This window comes from Lichenostomus cassidix, chromosome 2 (genome assembly GCF_008360975.1).
Source record: "Lichenostomus cassidix isolate B80296 chromosome 2, HeHo_3.0, whole genome shotgun sequence".
NCBI lineage: Eukaryota > Metazoa > Chordata > Aves > Passeriformes > Meliphagidae > Lichenostomus > Lichenostomus cassidix.
Genome location: NC_139482.1, coordinates 24,633,834 through 24,656,076, shown reverse-complemented (window position 1 = coordinate 24,656,076; position 22,243 = coordinate 24,633,834). Strand labels below are relative to the sequence as shown.

General features: G+C 42.6%; 2 protein-coding genes across 11 annotated transcripts in view; one reads left to right on the top strand and one right to left on the bottom strand.

The window, feature by feature from the left end:
* Positions 1 to 7,196, top strand: part of SLC25A13 (solute carrier family 25 member 13) — a 102,126-nt gene extending 94,930 nt beyond the window's left edge. For all 4 annotated transcript variants that reach the window (XM_085050769.1, XM_085050768.1, XM_085050767.1 and 1 more), the window contains 4 exons: positions 896 to 1,034; positions 4,777 to 4,935; positions 5,017 to 5,107; positions 5,983 to 7,196. In XM_085050769.1, the coding sequence (XP_084906895.1) occupies positions 896 to 1,034; positions 4,777 to 4,935; positions 5,017 to 5,107; positions 5,983 to 6,172 (579 nt within the window). In that variant the 3' untranslated portion in view covers positions 6,173 to 7,196. The remainder of the gene's footprint in view (positions 1 to 895; positions 1,035 to 4,776; positions 4,936 to 5,016; positions 5,108 to 5,982) is intronic.
* Positions 7,197 to 13,359: 6,163 nt separating this feature from the next.
* The window catches only part of DYNC1I1 (dynein cytoplasmic 1 intermediate chain 1), a 189,551-nt gene continuing 180,667 nt past the window's right edge, over positions 13,360 to 22,243 (bottom strand). For all 7 annotated transcript variants that reach the window (XM_085050770.1, XM_085050774.1, XM_085050772.1 and 4 more), the window contains one exon: positions 13,360 to 14,317. In XM_085050770.1, coding sequence (XP_084906896.1) covers positions 14,207 to 14,317 — 111 coding nt within the window. In that variant the 3' untranslated portion in view covers positions 13,360 to 14,206. The remainder of the gene's footprint in view (positions 14,318 to 22,243) is intronic.

Below are 22,243 nucleotides of genomic sequence, written 5' to 3'. Positions count from 1 at the left end.
TGGTGTCCTCTGGATCACCATACTGAGGAAAGGCAGGCTGCAAATCCCTTTTGCTGTTGGAGCATGGATACTATTTGATACTTTATTTTGGTTGACCTTCCCTAGTGGTCTTTTTGCTTTTCCCCCTGCTTGGACAACATTTGATTGCTTGCCACCACCCCAAATACTTCCTTTCCTGTTTGCTCTCCCTCTTAGATTTGAAACCAGCTATATTGCTGGTAGCTTCATGGGCTGATTGTGCCACTTCCACAAATTGATAGCAAGGCAAATGTTACAGTACGAGATGAAGTTTATTGAAACAAACTGTATCCCAGATAACTTGTACTTTAAAATTCAAGCAAATCATGCTGTTGCTGTTCTGCGAAAGACTTGGTGTTATGGTCCTACTCCCTCAATATACATTGCATTATCAATCATGGTGTCTGTATAGATGTATGGATTGGGCACTGTATTCCCTGGAGTATTTAAGTGGGAATGAGAGGTGACAGACCTATCTTCTGGCTCAATCTGTTCCAAACACATCTTAAACTCCCACTACAGGTTCATGGCTACAAGGTAAACTATTTAAAGTTCTCCAAAGGTGTTTTCAGAGTTTACTCAAACACGTAATACTTTCTCCATTACCAGCACATAACTATGGTACTACAGAGTGAGGGAGAACAAGTAGACAAGATACATACAATGACATTAATTACTGAACCAAGAAACAGCACACAAGCACTCCTCAGCAGGGTGAAATACATGGATCTCTCAAAATTTTGAGAGGAAAAATTGCTTTTCCTATAAACCCTTTGCAGCAAAACGAAAAAATACAATGTTGTTCTGTTCTCTGATGTTCATGGTTCATCATGTTAAATTTGCTCATTCTCAAAACTTGGTCTCTTTTTCAACACAGGGTGCTAAGGCATGTTTTTTGCGTGACATCCCATTCTCTGCCATTTATTTCCCCTGTTATGCTCATTTGAAAGCTTCATTTACAAATGAAGATGGGAGGGTTAGCCCTGGAAATCTGCTCTTGGCTGGATCAATAGCTGGTAAGTGCTCAGATTTCTTTTTCATGGCTCTATACTGCACCGGCAGCACAATAGTTTCAGCAGTGACAGCAATAACAAAAAATGCTCAAAAGGACTACATGCAACAATACTGTATTTTGCAACCTTATGCAGAAACAACAAAGTTACCATGCTGTAGAGTGAATTGAAGATACTGTAAGTTCTTGGTATAATCATAAAGTTTGGGAAGCAAAAGAATGGGAAAAGAAAGTGCTGATGTTTTGTTATGAAATATCATCATTCCTTGTGAAGTTACGCTGCTGTTTTTGGCTGTGTCTCACTGAGAGGTAATGTTTTGTTGAAATGATTTATAAGTAAAACCATGGCATTCTTTATGATCAAATGAATCTTGAATTTTGGTATATGTAGTCCAGAAGTCACACTAGAAGTACACCTCTCCAAACAGTGACATAACAGGTGACAAAATGATGATGGTATATCAGTGACAGTGTATCAGTAACCTACCAAGTTACTTGCCTTCTTGGAGATTTTACCTTTATCATTTTTTTCTAATATTCAGCAGAGCAGAAGAGCTTGAAAACATTTCTGCAGTGCCACAGGTTGCTAATTCCTAGCATACCCAGATCTGACAGAGCTGCTGAGTATAATCTTGAGCATTCAGTTGTTTTAGTCTGCTGCATAGCAGACAAAAGAGCCCAAACATGCTTAACTTCTCACAGATGAATTTAGCTTGAGTGTGCCAGAGCCTAAGGGAGAAGACAGAGACAGGCTTTGTAAGCCTCAGCTTGCCCTTGTGTCTGCTGTGTGGCTGGTCCCTCCCCAGCACCCAGCTTTACACCCAAGGGGACCAGCACTTGGTAGCTGCCTGCTGGAGGGTGCAGCTTGAGAGTCCTGCTCCTGCAGTGTCCATGTTTCCCCCACCCCCCCGCCCAGGAAACAAATAGGCTTGCAAATTTGTGCAGCAGGACCTTGAGGGGAGTGTGTAACAAGCAAGAGGGCTCACATCACCTGGTATTTCCACCATGCTTATCAGGGGCTGCTTGGTCTCTCCAAGCTGCAGCTAAGTTCTTCCTCCAGCATGGCCCCTGGCAGACCTGGCATGGCCCCTGCTGTGACCTGCCAGGTGAGGAAAACGATGGAATGGCATGAATCCAGTACAGAAAGATGGTTTAGCAATATTTTCTCATTTGATTTTAAGCTTTCTCCTCCCTGAGAAAACTTCTTGGTCAAGATTATACACAGGGCTGTGTCTCTTGAGGAGCAGTACCTTTTTATAGCCGGTATCTAGTCTTAGACAATAGCTAAGATCAGTTGGTTTGTCTTGTCGAAGCATATAGATCTCTATTCAGTAGCTCATAGTCCAAAGGAATTGAGCTGGCACTTGCAAAGCCAGCTGTGTTTCAATGCCTGCTGCTCAAAACTCCCTTGTCCTCTCCCCTCCCCCACCCCATTCCAGAGCCAGGCTCCAAACCCTCCAACAGGAGCTTTTACAGCCAGCTTATTTCTCACCCATTTTAATGGAACAAAACAATTTTTGAACTTTAGATCATATTTACAGACTTGAAACATAAGCTGGCATTTTTAAGCCAAGTAATTTCTTAGATTTTCCTATTTTACTCTTTCTAGCCATTGTCAGGTGATTGCAGACTGAGATAACCGTCCCTTTGAAGTCCAGGCACAGAAGCAGTCTTTATTGTTGCTGATATGGCTCACCAATCTAGCTATAATGTGAATTTTATCCAGTGTTTCCTGTGAATCCCATCCTAGGTTAACTCTCATGAGCAAATTACAGTGTTAGAGATACAACACTCATCATACTGTTTACAAAATCAAGAAATTTATTTTACTGGGCACAAGTAAAGCATGATGGGGGTGCATGTGTCCACTGTTTTGCCAAAAGAAAGTCAAAGGGAAGAGAGAACAAAACCCCCACCACTTCTGAGAAGCTGGCTTCAGTCTCTGGGCTCATGTCTCTTCTCTGGTCATCAGACTTCAGACATGTGCATGAGCTATGGCTGCATGTGGGAAACTCCCCCTTCCCACACACAGCCCATGGTGCTGGGATATTCAGGCTGGCCATGCTCAGATGTGCACCTGTGTCCTTTGCCAGTGGGTGTTGCTTGTACTGCTTCCATTATCTTCCTTTTCACTGTGGTTGGGCTCGCAGGCAACATGCTTGTCATCTAGCTTGATCTGCTTCTGGTTTTTGCTGCTCACCAGATGTCTCAACCTGTTGTGGCATAGCATATTCTGAGATGATTCTAATATCATCTACAGGATCTCTCCTTAATTCGCTCCATCTGCTTATTGCCTCCACTAACTTCCTTCTCCTCCCCTAGCTCCTCTTTTGTCTTGTCACCTCCTGCTGGGCTATTTGTCACATTTTCTTGGCAGCAATCTGTAAATTCGATTTGTCTGTAAATGCTTTTGTCCTGTACACGTAGATGCTACAAAAAGGATTTAAAGTATTTTAAGTGCAAAATATCCTCAATAATATGGAGTGAGTGATAAGGAGATGGAAGTCAATGTGTAGTAAGCAGAATTACTCCTAAGTTCGTTCTTTGATTTTCCTTGAAAACACTGGTTGGCTTTTGAAGGACAACAGTCCGGCTTTAAATTGCAGACTCGAGCAATACCCTGGTGTGGGTAAGGCTAAGAAAAGAGGAATTTTAGTATTTCTGGAGTTCAGGAACCTTGACCAGGTTTTAGTGCTCGCTTGCCAGACAGCCCATCGTGCAAGCTCAGTGTATGAATTATTTTGCGGGACAAGGAGAGGAGGAGGAGATCTTCTTTTGGTGATATGCACATGATTTGATCTCTTGGAGGAGTCTGTAGGAAGGGTGCTCTGGAGCTTGAGGCCAGACCATGCTGGTTTGGACAGAAGTTGTTACAGAATTATTAAGCCTGAAAAAAAAATAGGAAAGGAGATTTATGCATCTACATCTGACCAAGCTGGTTTGGAAGAGATGCAGAATGGAAAAGTAATAAAACCATAAGAGACAGTGTCTTCTGGGTACAGTCTTGGTGCTTTTCTTTGCCTCTTTTTTGGCTTTTTTTTTTCCAATTCTAAACACAGGCAGCCCAAGTTTGGATAGGAATGATTTTAGAAATACCACCCATTGGTAGTTTGGTATTTTTTACTTTCAGTTGATTATCTGCCAGGGTAAATTTAAATCTTTCTTCAAATATTCTGCTGAGGATGTCAGCTGTGGCTTTGCAGCTGAGGAGCCTGCCATTCCTAATGAGAAGAATGACCCTTTTTGTAAGTCTCAGCTCTCAGGCATTGCTGAGCATGCACAGCATTATCTGGTTCTTGGTGACATTGCTGCATGAGGGTGTTTGTGTCTGTGTTTGTGTGTGTGCAGCCTATCCTAGCACAGTGTACAACCAGGATGCCAGGAACCACAGAGAGGAATGAAAAGGAAAGGGAAGTATCAACATTCCCTCCAAAACCTTTGTGCTTATTAACTATGCAAGTTTCTGATTAGTACTGAAAACTCCAATCTGTGGCCTCCAGCTTAGCAGGAAGTATATGATATGGTTGTTCCTCTGGGAGAAGCTCTCTTTGGGTGAAGCCACGTCCACAACAGCCACTTTTTGTTGCTTGTTGCTTGTTCTTCATCCCAGCTTCTGCTTAAATCAAATGTGAGTGGATTCTCCTGATGTAAGGAGGAAAGACCTGCTTACCTCCGGATAAACAAGGTGTATGTAGTGTATGTGCCAAGCCAGTTGTACCCACCTGATGATCTTGTGTGTTGTGCAGGTATGCCTGCAGCCTCTCTGGTGACCCCTGCAGATGTGATCAAAACAAGGCTACAGGTGGCAGCCCGAGCAGGACAGACCACCTACAGTGGCGTTGTGGACTGCTTTTTCAAGATCCTGCGGGAGGAAGGTCCGAAGGCTCTCTGGAAAGGAGCAGGAGGTGTGTAAAAAGAGCTTTCATTGCCAGGTGATTTCTAATTGGGGCACTTGTCATTTAGGAACTCTCTTCTTTTCTTTCAAGCTCGTGTATTTCGATCTTCTCCTCAGTTTGGTGTAACACTGGTGACTTATGAGCTACTGCAGAGATGGTTTTATGTGGACTTTGGAGGAGTGTAAGTATGTGGTGTCTGAATATACCAGGGATCATGAAGGTTCTGCTGGGTCTTGGTCCTCCTTGGAACATCAGAGCCAGGGGCTTGCTAGGACAGGTTGTAAAGGCTTTGTAAATATTGTTTAAACCACACTATACTGGTGGAGGTTGGGATGATATTCCAGTGCCTGTTTCATAGCAAGATATTACCGCGTTTTATATCACAGCTTCAAGCAGGGGACCTATGTTAGTGTAAACAGAGACAGTGGGAGGCTAAATAATGGGCTGGGGATGCAACTGCGGGGAAAATGTGATGCCTGGCAGGTCAGGATACACTCTGCATTAGTCCTCATTATTTGGTGGAGGAGCTGTGTCCCTGATTAGACAGGGCATTTGACATCCAAAAAAGTATAGAGTTGTCACCAAGTTCAAAACCAATTTATTGGAGCTTCAGCTCTGCCTCCTGCCTTTGTTGACAGTACAGGTGGATGTGCATAAAGCTGTTTAACTTGATCCCAGAGCAGCTGCAGACTCTTTACGGATCTTTGGGGACAGCAGTTTGAAAGCCACCACAGAAATTACTTTAACTCTGCTATGTTCCTGAATTGGTTGTGTGCTGTAGCAAAGACTTATGAACCCCTATTACCCCACAATGCAGTTTTGATTAATGCACTGCAAATTTTATCTGGATTTGACCATACTTAATCAACATGAAGGCTCCTGACTGTTCTGGAAGGTTTTAAAACAGGGTATTTCTCCTTACACTGCAGTATTTAATTTAGTTACTTACAGGGAAGTACACTCAGATGTCTCATTAAATTTACTTTATGGAGGAGATTTTTGTGAATGCTGATTTTATTCTATGGAAGTTAATTTATTATTTTTATTATTTTGCAGAAAACCAGCTGGATCAGAGACAGTTCCTAAATCTAGGATCACTCTCCCTGCTCCTAACCCTGACCATGTTGGTGGTTATAAATTGGCAGTTGCCACTTTTGCAGGGATTGAAAACAAGTTTGGACTTTACCTACCTCGGTTTAAGCCATCGCCACCTACCTCAAAGGCTGCAGCAGCAGTAGGACCCTAAGTTTATTGCTGGAGGGGTTTTGTTATTAGTTGGGAAAGAGCCACTTTTCTAATTGGTTAATACTTTGTTCCTTTAGCTTCTCATCATATAAAAGATTAGCTTCATTTGAGTTTTAAGGTAATTTTCATCTTAAATGTAATCATTTGTCTTTGTGCTTCCGTAACCAGATCACTGTGAAATTCTTACCAGTTGTTTTAAGTTTGGGACCATGAATGTATTTGTCCACATCTGACATGTGCTTGTGTTGGGAAGACACTAATTTTAGGTTCCATTTATTGGGGAGGGCTGGGTGAGAGCTGTGAACCAGATCATTTTACAGGCAATGCTCAGTTGCAGATTACCAGGGCAGATGTCGCACATCGTCACTCAAATGGAAAAACTCAGTGGATATCACGGTGCTCAGAGCAGAATGATTTGGACTGTGCGTGTAAATTGGTTTTAAACTTGGTGCGTGTCTGTAGAGGTCAGCAAATATATACCCGGTACCTAAGTATGCCAGTACAGCTTCAACTTCAATCTGTACACGCACAAGTTCTGTTTCTGGATTGTATTATGGAGCTTTTATGTGGAACATGTTTTTGTAATGGAAACCACATTTATAAATGTTTAGCTGCTGTATTATGTTACTGGTATCAAAATGCTCAAAAGAAAGTGTTATTGTCCATAGTCTTTGCACTTTATGGCAGAACTTTTGGCATTCTACTACACATACAAGGAAATTTCATAACTAGGTGCCTATCTTGGGTTGCTGGTGTTTGGAATTCAGTTTGTATATGCACTTCTATAGTAAAACGCTGCTTGTTTAAATAACTGCAATAGAAAATTCATGCACTGTATGAATGGTACCTGCCTTAACTGCTGGCTTGTAATTGGCAAATAGGTGGTTTCAGATTCTTATTTACTTCATTGAGTCAAAAGAGATTAAAATAATCTAAAATAAAAGATTTTACTTAATTTTTTGTGCCTTGCACAGTGTTTAGAAAATTCTGTATTTATGAAGATAGAAATAAACCTTTCAAACAGATGCACACATGGTATTCTGTTACAGAAATAGCGCAGTACATCAAATGTCTTGTTCAACTTCGGTGATAAAGTTAGGTTAAGATGAAGCTAATACTTGCACTTGTAAGCTATAAAAACACCTGCAGCTTGAGAACAAATTACCACAATTCCCCTGCCTAGAAAAGACATCTGTTGGTGGAGATGTCACTCAGAAAAAAAGAGAAACTTTTCCTCAGTCAAAAGCCAGGATTGGAGTAAGCTTTGGCATTTTGATCTTTACTTTGGGGGGAGCTTAATGGTTATGAACAGCCTGATCACCTAGTCACTTGAAGGTCCTGTGGGGTGTCTTCTATGATACCGGTTAAGAAGAGGAGGAATTTGGCCTTGCTTGTCTTCTTGGAATGCAGGGGGATGAGGGGTGAGTGCCTTCAACCTTGGCTGTAAACTGAGAGGAATGCACAGATGGAATGTTTCTGCAGAAGAATGAGTTTGGTGTGCAATATCACATTGTGCTGTAATTTGTGGAAATAGTGAAATGGAAGTCACTCTGGATTTGCATTTGTACTTGGGTCATCATGAAAACTATTCTCTTGGACTAATTTGTATTTTGAAGTTACTAGTGAAATGGAGTTCAGGGATAGGAGCAGCAGCACTAGTGTACATGGAGGTGAGAAGAGTAGATGACATTTACCTGCAGCTGCATCTTGGCTAAACCAGTGTGCAGAGACTGCACTGGGCTCCACCAGCTGCTTCCTCTCAGCCCTGTGTATCTGAGTCTCCACAAATGACAGCTCCTTCATTTCAGAAGCAGGCAGGGGGAAAGCTGTCCCTTGTATTACTTCAAAATTAATTGTCTGTATTTTTGGTTAAGGCTTGCATAAAAGTAGAACATTCTCACTGGTAGCTGCCTATGCTTCACACATGAGATTTTAAGCTGTTCAAGAGCTGGTTTTATACTTCATCCCTCAGATTTGCTTGACATACCTTATGAGGGGTTTCTGTGGAAAGTCAGCAGCTTAGGGAGGATGTCCCAGTGCAGAACTGCACCTTCTCCCTGGTCCAGGAGAGGAAGTGCCTGGCCACTGGATGGGCTTGTCCATCAGCTGCTCCCTCCTGGCTCAGTCTGGAGAGGGACACCCACCAGAGCACGTCCCTCTGCGGCCTGACAAGGAACCCCAGCGCTGCTGGGGCTTTGCAGCCAGGAACGGAAGAGGAATTAGAGCTGGGTTATTGTAGGGCTTGCACAACTTCTTGGCTCGGGTGATAAAGACCATTCGTTGCTTGTGTTCCACAAAACAAAGCATAGCTCAGACCAATTCCTCTGCCTCCTGGTGCCCTCTCATTCCCAGGCCTGGCAGTATATTTCTGACTTGTTCTTTATTGTGGGGATGAAGGACAAAGTTCCCATCCCAGGACCAAAGCTCAGGCGCAGCTCTCGTGTGGCAGATCCATCTCAGAAGGCCACAGCCTTCATCTTCTCTGAGCAGGGCTGGACTGACACCCCCACCCATGGTGGTCCTTCCCTTCCCCATTAACTTTCCTGCAGGATTGTTCTCTCCTTCTGCCCATCTCTTCAGGGTCAGTAGACAGCAGAGGCAGGGGCAGAAGCATTGAAGTGCCAGTGGCTGCTTTGCTAACAGGCAGCCCAGTTCAAAACATTTCAAAGCATGCTGCCCGGAGATCTTGGGGAAGATCTGTGCCCACAGTCGGCTTCCTCCAGACACAAAAGGATGCATTCCTGCTCTGAGAAGCTTGCAGGCCAAGGAATTGTCAGATTGCCTTGCAAACAAACAAAACGCCCTGAGGACAATGTTTGTCCTCTCTGGGTTTCTGGGTGAGTTATGCAAATGGATAAAAAGTAACCTCACTTGCTTCCTGCACTCCAGCTAACGCCTTGTGACAGCACTTCTAGAAAAAAGAAATGGCCAAATACTGGTGATGTTACCTGTCAGACTGAGAGTGGGGCAGGGATGTCTCTGAAGCAGTTACCCCATGTTTGTGTTTCTTGGTCCAGCAGAAGCCGAGAGATGCTTTTCTGCCTGGTCCCCAGGGAATGGGTTGGGTTTAAGCTGACTTAATATTGACAGTTTGCAGGGATGCTTTTGTGAGCAAACATACCACAGGCTTCAAAAATAACTTGGGCAGGTTTTTCTAAACCTGCTAAAAATACAAAACCTGACAAACTGCTCTGCATCATCTTAGGAGGGGACAGGCTGTTCAGAATGACCCTGCTGTAGCCTCCATGTGAGCATACATGTCATGCTGTCTCCTGCTGAGCTCCTCTCCAGTGCACATGTGGCACAGGGACGATCAGGAATCCTCCAGCTTTGCTGTTTAAACACTGCTGTGAAATTCTGACTGTTTTCGGTTTAAGTATTTGCCTTTTTTGCATAAGCTAGAAGGTGATTTCCAGTGATGGTGATCATTTGTAAGTTATTTGATGGTTGGGAATATACAGATCTCAAGATGTTTGTATTTTAAGTGTCTCCAGAGACCTTCAAACAGCAATAACACAGAAGCACCCTGGGATGAAGTGGCTTCTTTAATGACACATGCCTTATGCTGGTTCTGCTTTCTGCACGGTGGGCAGTGGATAACTCAGGCTGTGAGCCTGGGCAGCCTCTCCCAGTACTGAATGTGGGGATGTCATCAAAGTGTCTGTTGCCCTTCAAAGAGATGACATTTTAAGAAGTGTAGTAATCACTTAAACTGCTCCTTGCACTTGTTCCTCGTTGCACCAGGAAGCAGCACTATTGCAAGATTCATTCCAGCTGCTGTAGTTTATTGCAAAGGGCTGCTTGGCCTTCCTCATACCCCAGGCTGTGCAGACACTGTGTACCAGACATGGTGGTGTTTCTTCAGAAGTATCTTTGCTTACGACTTTGAAGGAGAACCAGTCCTGTAAGCTTCCCAGGGACAGGTGGCTAGTTTATAGCACCCTTAGGCACTGAGTCCTGCCTTAGGACTGGTGCTGCCTTGGTGATAGGAGAGTGTCCTTTGTCACTGGTCAGTGGAGACCATCCCACTCCCTGTGGGATGCCGTTTTGCCCTGTGAGGGGTTTCCAGTCTTCTGCTGTGCATGCTTTTTAACAGTTGCTATAACTCTTCAGAGCTTTTTCCACTCATCTTGTGTGGAAGAACCTATTCCTAGTTGTTTCCATATCCCTGGAGATAGAGGCTGTCATTTGTAGTGTGAGACAATGATATTCCAGGGTGTGGTAGGGGCTTTGATGTTTTCAGAAGTAGCAAATGTTTGGGGCATTGGTTTTGAGACCCAGGAGGAGAACAACCTCCATCTTGGAAAATTTATTTTGGAGCACTCACTGAGTACCCTGTGGAAAATGCTGCAGCCTCTGAATCATTGCAACCCAACACCATTTGTCCTGCCTACCTTTTTGAAGTAATAAGCTACAGGCAATTCTGCTGAGTCTAATCTTGGCAGCAAAGACTTGCTCTTACAGCCTTACCATGGAGATCTCTGCAGTGCTCTCAGACTCCAGAGGTAGGCCATATCGCTTCCACCTTTCAAAGATCTACTTGGTCCAAGTGCTGTTATTTGCAGGATGGACTTGGCATTCCGGCCCTGTGCTCAGTTTTATGTGTCCTGGTCGAATTCCAGGTTGGCCAGTGCTGTGCACATGTTCTTGCAGGCTATCATCTTCTTTCTCTGTAACCATGGGGTCTCTTGAACAGAGAAATGTCATAAAGCTGAAGAAACTTGCTTCACCTTTTAGCTAATGCCTTCAGCTCTTACCCCCAGTGCCACCTGTCATGTCTCCCCACATCCTTTCACAGCTCCTCGCAGAACAAATCCCAAGTCCCTGGCCACATCATTCCTTTGCCTCTCACTTGTGTTGGGGTAGCTTTGATCCTTGGCACTGAAATCAAGGGAGACTCTGGAGTTCCCTTCAACAAGTATAGGAGAATTGTCCCTTCCACATCAACCTCACAGTTCTGTCCTCCATCCTAAACCTCAGTTCAGCCTTTTCTTGCCACTTGCCTACTTCTGCACTAGTTGGGTTTGCTTTTTCTATCTCTGTGGTTCAGATGTGCTCTCCAGCTCAGTCTGAGCACACAGTTAATGTCCTTCACAGAAAGCTCACTTGCAATGGCCCTAAAAGAGCCAGGCTGTCTTGTGACCCATTCCACATGAGGAGCAGTCATGGCAGCGTCCTGGCAGGGCTGGAGCATGGGACATAGCCTTTATGTTCTTCCTCCTGTTCTCTGGATCTTGGTAGGCAAAAGAGACTGGAGAAGATGATTTCTCTTTGCTGAAATTAAAGGATAGTTTTGTATTTATTTCCCTACTGGGCAGATTCTGAGGCACATTTTGTCATATGGGCTCTTTTAGAAAGCCAGTGAAGTGGAACTATTTGTTTAGCAGCAGGAAAATCAAACAAACAAGAACTGTGGGAGATTCCTGGAAGGGCAGCAACAAGGGTGGGTCAGAAACTCCACTGCATGACAATCATGAGCAGAGAAGGGAAGTAAATGCCTCTTGTTCTTGGGTGCTTTTCCATCTGCTTCAGCTGTGTGAAATGACCCTTTCATGTTGTTGCTCTGTATATAGAAACCTGGTGATTTCTGTGGAAATTCAGATCTTTTCCTTGTTCCCTCTATGTACTGCTGAACACCACCCCCCACCAAAAAAAAAAAAAAGAAAAATCTGAAAAAAAGGACTTTGGTCATATTGATTTGCACACAGCAGCAATTAATGAAGGTCTTCTGAGGCTGCTCTTCAAACCATTTCAGAAGCTATTAACGCTATAAAATAGGGAGAACTTGGACATGAACACGCAGACTCCCCTTAGGTTCCGAAAGATGAACAGTAGTGCAGAAAAAGTAGAAGCAAATTTGCCAATTGTTCCCACGGCACTGATTATGATGAACAGGAGACAGTATCAGCTGAATTCCCTTCCTGTTACACCACAGGCACTCTCAGACAGTGTCCCTGATGTGCAGCTACTCCAGCAGGTGGAATTCCACTTTGCACCATATCTGCCTTACCCATGTACAACACTCACTGTTTTTGAAAGGAAAACAGGGCAAAACTGAGGTAAAAACCCCGGAGATGATACCTAGGTATCATCTTTACAGTCATCTCACCTGGCTGTTTCTTAGCATTTACATTTAAGCTAAAAAAGCGGGGCAAGTGCGTCACTGGTTCTTCAGGACAGCTCCCAAAGCACCCAGGGGAGCAGCAGGAACATAAAGCTCTCTAACACATGGCTCCAGTCTCAGGGAGCCACCAGACCAGTGACTGATGTATCTCTGCTGTGTACTAGGCCTCCTGGGAGAAGATGCTCCCCACAGCAGGACACTTCCATGGGCACTGGGAGGTAGTTTCAGGTTCCACCATTAAGAAGAAAGTAGCCCATGTCCTCTCATTGGGAGCTGCTTCTAACCAAGAAGATAAGGGAAATTCAGCTTTTCCAAAGGATTCATTTTCTTAGCCTACTCTGGCTTTAGCAGTGCAGTCTTCCCAATGGTTCTGGACCAGACTGCAGCCCCAGACATGATTAGATGATGTGTTTATTCCTCAACATGATGGCCCAAAGACGAGACAAGATGAGAAACTTAATGTGCAAGATCTTTCTTGTCAGACTAGCAGTGTTTCGTGCTAAAATGGTTCACCTCCATGCCCCTGAGTGTGAACCACTGCTAAACCCAGATGTCAGAGCCATCCTGTGGCTCAGCAGTGTTGTGACATCAACATATCAAGCAGCCTCACCACCAACATCCATCTGGGCCACAGCACTAAATGAGTCCAGTCTGCACTCTGTTTCTTTGCTCAAGCCACAAGAGGTTGTCATAAAGGAGCCCATTCCTTTTCCCTCTGCCCCAACCTGTCTCTCAAGACAGGCTGAGGAGGCTTTGTCTCTCCTGTTCCTTTTCTTTTAGCACATATAGCAGCACGGTGCTGCTCTGTGTGTGCAGGTAAGCGTGCTAGGGATGGAGGGAAAACAAAAATTAGCCTAGAAGGTGACAAGAATTAGTGCTTACTCATGTAAAATTGGTAGCAGGATCTGATGCATGCACATCCACTACTGGGCAGTCCCCATGCCAGAGCAGCTGCATGAGTGTTCTGTGAGTCAGGGCAGTCACATTTCCCCAGTGCCTCACCAGTGACTGGTAATGAACACACTGAGCACTGCTGGCAAGGAAAGATCAACCACACTGCGACAGAACAGGCCTGGTACATTTTATTGGCAATACTGGTGTCATACTTGGGAACCACAACCCTTTGTCAGACTGTTAGTGTTAACTTGCATGACAAGTATCAGTGACCAACTGTATCTGAAATATAGTTAAATTGCCTAGAAATAATAGGCATCTTGAAAAAAAAAAGAAAGGAAACTCATTCCATCCACTCAAGCCAGTCTTTATAGATCTTACATCTTAAGCACAACTGATGTACTGTAATTGTTACGTGGACTTTAATGTAACCTCTACAGCAGCACACAGACAATGCAGTTCTCTCATTATGCACATGCTTTAGGATCGTTTATTTTAATGCTTTCAAATAAATATGTTCCATGCAGCACACCGCAATAAATAAGGAGCAGCAACTTTCGTATAGTACATCCATTCATAATGTAAGTCACCATGTGATACACCACATCTAAAGTCTTTGGCCCAGTCCCATACAGTGAAGCACACCACATCTGCACATAATCATATCTGGCTTCATATGGATTTAATAGGACTATGCCAGAAGGGCAATGTGAGCACAAGTTTAACCAGGGGTTCCTAGCTATTAAATACAGCTACTAAGTAGTTAAAAGGCAACAACTAAACCCATAAAGGGTTGATTTGTCTTTTCTTTCTTACTTTTCAGACAGAAATATAAAGTATGAAAATGCTCTGGATATTTTCAGCCTCGTGTAAAGCAGTGTGATTAATACGGAATGCTTTGAGCAATACTGGCATGTACACTGGCATCAAAAGCCACAGCAAGACTGACTCTGACACTGAACACTGGTGTACTCAGTGGGGCAAGCTGCTGTTCTGGCAGGCACTGCTCCTCTCCCTCTAGGCCGAGAGCTCCACTGCCCCCTCCTCCTCGCTGTCGGCTCGGTTGGCGCGGATCTCCACCAAGGTGCGGGCGAAGCGCGTCCACTCGTCGTTGTGTGGAACAGCCAGCTGCAGGAGAAACCAGCAGGGAGTTAATTGAGTGTGGGACTGGTTGTCTCCCTGGCCCAAAACTGAGGCACCTTCTTTGAGGAGAGCTCCTACCGCAATCAGCGTGGCTGTGCACAGTGAAGGACCAAGGCATGTGCCTCACCAACCCGCTGTGGGCTTGTACCTGCAAAGTTCACAGGGCACAGCTGGCAGTTCCCTATTAGGTACCAGCCAGAAGGAGCTTTTAGTGGCAGAGCAAAAAGCTTTATCTGCTTATTTTTGCAGTGTTGCTGCAAAATCTACCCCTTGGTTAAAATATTTCAGATTTTCCAAACTAGAGCGAGGCCTTGATCTCTCCAAGTACACACACACGTATGTTTTACTTTACACACACGAGCCGGCCATTGGCAGTCAGCAAGGCTGTGCCCAAATGTAATTGTTTGCAGGACCCAGGTCAGTGTGCACAAGGTAACAGAGCTTTTACAACACTGTGTTGAAACTATTTTCCTGAAGTTCATTAAAGCTCTAAGTAGTAAAATAAATATATTGTGTTATTTTAGTGACCCTCCTCTATGTTAAGGAATTCACAGTTACATGAAATGCATTACAGTGGAAATGTTATACCAACTGGATATTGCATTACAAGTCTGATTTTTTTATATCATCATGCAAGATCCATTTCCATTTAATACCACTGATGTTTCTAATGAAGAGCTCTTGAACATTAGGCTTCAAGAGGGACGTGTAATCTAAATAGCTGAACTTCCAGACAAAATGCTTTAGTGCTATGGCAAAATAATACTGCAGTCATTTCCAGCTGGATCCAATACTGCAATTTCTGGAAGATAATGCAAGCTGGGATTGAGATAATTAAAAAGGAAAAAAAAAGAACGAAACACCAAAACAAAACAAGCGCTTTTCTCAACTTTGTTTTCATTAAGTCAAATTCCAGAATACAGCAACAAGCATCCACATGAACCATGCAAGTTTTTACTGCCCTCCTGAAGCCCTGTGATCATGTCCTACATAAAATATGAAAGAATAACTGTTTCAAGACATTACACAGTGCTTGATACTGAAGAAGGCAACTGTTTGGAAACTACAGGGCATATAATAAACTTCTGTCCACCTTAGCAAATGGATGCCTTTGGACCAAAGAATGGGCATGACCATAGCTAATCCAGTTTGTGCTACCCAGTATTCAATCTGAGCTGACTCAAATCTTTTAATAAACCACAGAAAGTGCCATGCAGATGGCCAGCCATGTCCACGTGGCAGTAGTACATCACAGATGCACATGAGGCATAAGGTACATTGTACTGGAAAACAGTCAAATTATTATCCTCTCCTTGCATCTCAGCTGGATACACAGAACTGGAGACTAAGAAAAGCATCTGTTACATGACCCAGCTGGGGAAAGAGCTTGTGTGTATGTCCAGCATAACCTTCCTGTGAACGCTCCACATACACTGCTGCAAGTGCAAGTGTTAATCTATGGACAGGAATTTGCCATACCAGATCTAAACATCTCCATGATCTCACTGGTGATTATCAGATTTTTCAACTATTTTGTATCCAGCTTTTTCTCTACATCCAGTGTTTTGGAGGAAAACACAGTGTGTTTTTTAAAGCTTCCCATGTATTATACATAAATCAGTGACTGATATTATGAAGGGCTGGTGTTCAAATTTGGGGGTTTGCCTGTTGAAACACCAAATACAGTACAGTTCAGCATTAGCTGAGGCTATGGACTGAGAAATGCAACCTGTAAGAAAGCCACCTCAGCCCACTTAATAGGCATTGCTGCAGTTTCTGGGTTTTCTGTTCTTTGTCTTCCACTTTTGGCATTTTTCTCCTTTACTTCTCCCAGGAATGGAGACCAGAGTTACAAGTGCAAATTATTTCAGACAGCTGTCTCTCACACTCACATGCACAGATGTGGATCTGGGATGGCCTGTATTTGAAAGACCATTCTGTTTTTCCAAAATCCTTCAGCAGAAGGAAATGTAACACCAGAACCCAGGTCAGTGCACCACCACACGAGTACTTGTAGCACACATTGGGTCACAGCCACACACCTGTATCAGCTTCCGTGTAGTAGTAAGGAGCAGTGCAGAGATCCCTCTATCAGAGATGGAACCAAAACCAGCTGTGCAACCATCTCCCTGTTATTGCTGCATCTCCTAAAGATTTCATTTCTTGTGATGTGTATGGCACTACCATTTGTCAAACTCTTGAATAAAATGAGTCTCACTGATTTCAAGTAGAAAAGTCTTTAAAGTGGAAAAATATCCTAGGCAAAGGACTTTCTGAATTGAATAAAGCCTCATTTCTCCGTGTCTTCTAAAGTCTTTAACAGCATTACATTGTATTAAATGGCTGAAAAAGAAATGATGTCATTCTAAAGAAAAAAATTAAACATATTTATGACATTGAGATAATTTAATTGCCTTCACTCCATAACACAGCCACAGACAAAATCAAAGTCCAGGCTATTAAAACAACTTGGTATCTCAAACTTGAAGAGTCTTCCCAAGAATGTATGCATTACATGCATTATTTTTAGCTGACAGTGTTAGCAAGGTCTGGGCCATTTCTAGTGACTCAGTTCACAAAGCAATTAATGACCAAAGTGAATACCTTTAGCACAGAGGAAAAAACATTCAGTGCCCACACGCAATCTAATTCCTTACAACTTCATCTTATTTTACCTTATTTAATCTCATGCACTGCATCATGTTTTCAACAAGGGGCCAATCCTGCTAATAGACTGTTAGTAGAATAAACCTCTCTAATAGAAATTCCTCAGGGATGTGGAGGGAAACCTTGGCAATAATGGAGCCAAAGGAAAAATTGTCTTTTATTCTCCAAACCCCTTCTTTCTGCAAAGGCCCCAATACTAAACCACAATAGTTATACAGCAAAAGACCACAAATAAAAACAAAAGTATCCACAAACTCCAATTCAAATTCTTCTCTGGATTAATGCTCCCCTTCAAGTCATTTTCCGTTCAAGTTCCTTCATCTGGGCACATTGACTCCCACAAGTGCTGGAGACCTGAGTCTGTCTGTGGGATCTCCCTCTCAGCTTCTCTGCACATGTTTTTTCTGTAAATACCAGGGCAAGGGTGGAAGAAATGAGGAGATACTCCATAGAGGAAGGGCAGAGGTTTAGAGCTATCTGGGTGTTCCTCACTCATGTGGTGATTTTTCTGTCCACTTCCAGTTACTACAAAGCAGCATGTGTTGATTTCCATGTCATGATGTTGATGGAGGGTAGCAATGTTCACTAAAGCATAATAATTTAATATAATAACTTATTTGGGTCATAAGGTTATTCGAATGAATTGATGCCAAGGTATGGAGCAGAAAAAACATAAAGGCTATTAAGTATTTTCCTCTGATCCCCTTAAACTGGAAGGCAAATGCTACCCACACCTAATTAATTGACTGAATTACTCACACTGCTTTAACATCATTGTACATTTAGGTTGCATCAGACAGTAATTCTAATAAGGAAAACCAGTATCTAAGAGAAATGACTACCAGGATCTTCCTGACAAGCACCCATCCTTGCTGATGTGTCACAATTCTACATGATTTATGCAGTACACGACCAAACTCTATCTCAGTGCTACCACAGAGCCCTTCAACCTTCTGAAGCTTCTGTTTCTTGGGAAATCACTCTAGCCAAGCACTTCACCTTCCTGTCAGCTTTCCTGCCCTAAAAGGTGCCCCACTCCACACTAGGACTGACCAAGGAGACAGTTTATGTGCATCTGGTGGGAGAGGCAGAGAGTGCTCCATCCCTATGGCCCACCAGGGAGTACAGGCAGCATTGAGCAGGTGAACTTCACCAAAACCAGCCTCCTCCACCTTCTCATGGAGGCAGAGATTTCCTCTGTGTGCAGACCATCTGATCCATACACCAGAGATTTTACAAACCCAAGGTGTATTTCCTGGGTTTCCTTAGAAACTGTTCTATTAGCAACTTCACTGAACACTGCTACTCTGAAAACTGTGACAGAACTCAGGAAAAGGAGTTGTTCTGGCCAGACAACTCTTGATGCTCCTCTTTGTCAGTTAATGCTGGGCTCTGCCAGCAAGCAGGAAAGCAACAAAAAAACAGTGTCTGAAGACACAAATCAACATCAATTTCATTTTCAGATAATTTAACACCTTCTAGTACATTTACTCTTTTAAGTTAGGAAAAAGGAAAGGGAAAGGGGAGAAAGTCGGGAGGGAGAAAGGAGGGAGGGAGAAAGGAGGGAGGGAGAAAGGAGGGAAAGATTTCGAGATGAAACCCCCAAATCTTTCAATGTGCCTTTTAAAGGAATCTATCCAGATGGTTGACACAAAATATTAAAACATATTTCAAGACTTTTGTGTATTTCCCTCCTATCCATCTTTTTTATGACTGAGAGTGTTTCAGCTGAATTTGTCCAAATCCCTGTATAGCTTCAGTTTCCCTGAAAAAACACTTTCCAGCAAATGAATTATTCATTGAGGATATTTCACTTTATTTCTGGCTCCTTGCCTTCCCTGAAGCCTGTAAATCTTTGGGATGGGAGTGAAGAAACTCTTCCTGCCTTCATCCCTCCAAGCCCTTGTCCATCACAGCTCTCCTTTGAGGGCAGTGGACTCTCCCGAGAAGGAATCAAAATGCAATTTCAGCAGCAGCAGCCACTTCCACTTTGGAGGACACTTATAGTGTCCTGTAAGCTCAAAGGGAGTACAGTTGTCTATATTGAACCTCTTCCATTTCCTTTTAATGACTGCACCTCATGGGCTAATTTAACTGTCACTGAGACTCTGGTTCATAACCTGCAGCACTGATCACTGCTGAAATAACTGTGTAATCCCAGTCACCAGTTTAATAGTCACTTTTTTTTGCATCTTCACCTAGAGTTCAGAAGCCTCAAAGCAAAAATAGCCATGGGAAGAAGCTCCTCAGCATTGCCAGTGACTGAAAGGTTGTTGTGAAGGGGCAAATTTTTCCGAGCAGCATGGCCTGTAACGCCTCTGACCCACCCATCCCATGGACACAGGTGGAAATGGAGAATCTGACAGTGATCAGCTGCCCCACGGCTGGAAGATCTGCCAGAGGCTGTGGTTGCAGCCAACCCACACAGCCCTAGTGCCACACACTGTTCTCATTTAATGTTTGCAGACAAGCCTGCATGGTGGTCCAAGATACACTCCAAGGGTGATAGCAGTTCCCAACTCAATAATCTGTGACCCATTCAAACACATTTCACAGAAGCACAATACTTTCTTATTTTTCTGTTAAGAAAAAGCTTGTTCTGATCTAAACTCATGGCTTTCTGTAGCTAATCACCATGCTCCGAAAGGTCAGACACTTTCTGATTAATATGCATCTTTCATTAGTTGCACTTGGGTTTGTTGCTGTTTGGAAGGAAAGGGTGATCTTATTTTAGACAATTCTGTTTACTTGTCTTCACTTCCACACAGCCGTATTTGCAATAAAATCGCATATCTGGCAGGGAAAATAAAAACTATATACAAATTAATGTTCTAAAATAGCGTGTGGCTATTATAATTTTTTAGAAGGGCAAGTTAAACAATATTTGAAGAGACAGCTAATTAAAATTTAGAAAATATTCAGATTAATCTGCTTTTGTGGACAGCAGCAAGTGTGGTAAACTAGTGACTAAAATCTCAGACTTCACACTAAGTTATTTGTGTGTGTGGCTTATCACAATTTTAATATTCTTTCAATTCAATTTAATAGCATCATCAAATAAACATAGCTTCAGGCAAATGTAGTTCTATCTGTATTTTCTCTGAGCAACATTTTTGTCAACCTCTATTGTCCATATCTCTAAGTGCTGATACCTGCTGCAAATACTTTGAGCAATGAATAAATATCTGAATGCAGTTATGACATCATAGGTAAAAATGTGTTTCATGAAGATAAACTAGAACTACTTGAACTTGATGATTTCTAAAAAGTAGAACAAGCACTCGGTCTCATTTTGCAGGTAAAAGACATCACTTGCAGAGTGAGGATAGCATACAAACAATAACTAACAATTACAGTTCCACTTTAAGAACTGATCCTGTCTTCTGGATCTCAACAGATGTTTTGTCACTATTGTTGAGGTGAAAACAGATACACAAATGTAAATAGTAAATATCTTGATACGCGCATAGAGCAGGCAGGCACACACCTATTCTGGCCCTGGTCTTGCCCCCCAGAATCAATTACAGGCTGCCTTTGATATTTTTCTCAACCTATATGGATATTTTATTTCCTGAAAAAGCCTATATTTTTTCAGGCAACACCCTATGCCACACACACAGATGGAAACAAAGTGGGAGGTAATATGCAATGAAATGGCCACCAAAGTAACCAAGAGCACCCTTTCCACATAACTAAAGTACCACTGTATTTAACTCTTGGGAGAGCTGAGCATCACTGTTAACAATGGATGAAACCACTGGCAGGAACTCAAACCCCACATACTGCATGCAGATGATTTTAATAAGATACAGTGTTTAGACCACAAAGGATACACTCCAGAGTAGCTCTATATATATATTTGTTTACTTAATTGAAGGGGTGGAATACCATAGGCAACCTAAATACTGCATTTATTCTGTGCACAGCAGTCAGTCTAGTGTCACAGACACAATATACACCACCCTTCTATGAAGTTAATTACTTAGCCCTCATCTAGATTAATGTCTGTTGTGATTTACTTCTTTGCAATTCACCAGCAGGGTCTGATTTAACTAGTGCTGCCACAGTAAAAAGAAGACAAAATATTAGCTTTTATCAAAAACCCCCAACTTAAACAAGAACTGAATCAATTTTCAGCAAACTTTGACTTTTTTCTTCTAAAGAGAACAGTAGCTTCTGAATTGTTACATAGTTGATGCCAAATTATGTTTTGAATACCAAGCTAACAATGGTGTTATTTTAATAATTTATATGTAATGTGCAAAGATACGCTGTATAAAGGCCCTACACAGGAACTGAAGCATTTGAAGGCCCATTAATTCTTTTCTAAACTTAGTACTCTTTGTCTGCATCAGTCATCTCAATGCAGTCTAACAGGAGAACAAAATAAAACATAGCCTGTAAATTATACATACATGACATATAAATGCATGTTAACAGAACATTAAGACTGCAGACTGCAACACTTCAAAGATAGGAAATGTCAGAGTTAAGACTAACTCCCTCAATTTGAGCAAGTTATTAATTCTGTGTTATGGTACTGTCTTTAATCTTAAAAAAGAAAGGAAGAAAAAAAAAAAGAAACAACAAAATCTGTGCTAGAAGCAAAGAGCAATTATGGAAAACTTCAGCCTGAAGGATTACAGCTTGATAGGGCATATGGAAAAGAAAACAAGGAAGTGGGAAGTATCTTGAATTGTAGACAATGCTACAGTTCCACCTCTAATACCAGAGTTGGCTCAGGCTCTCCTGAATTAACCAAAGGAATGATGTCCAAGCTGTCAAACAGATTATGCCTCCCTCAACTAACATCTCAAAATACTGCACTTGGTATCAACTACAGAGCGTAAAAGATTGAGTAATCATCAGTCATCCTGAAAGAGTTGACTGCTAATTGAAATTTCAACAACTTTTATTTCTTTGAATCACCTCTTATTTTTAAAATACTAAGGCTGACTATAAGCTTATAGCTTGTTCCTAATCCCATGGAAGTTCTTTCACCAGTCACACTGGGAGGAGCCTCTCCTATGCATCTCCTCAAGGAATACTTTCCATAGCAGAGACTATTGGCCTGCAAGTCTTGAAAACAAAAGATTTAATACAATTAATCAGCAGAAAGAACATCTGCCGTGCTTGAGGAAAGCTCAGAATTTTGTTTCAATAGAGGATGTGCCCTAAGCAATAAAGTTCTTGCAGTTCCTGCCATTCCACTTCTTCTGTAATGCCATCAATTTACAGGTGGAT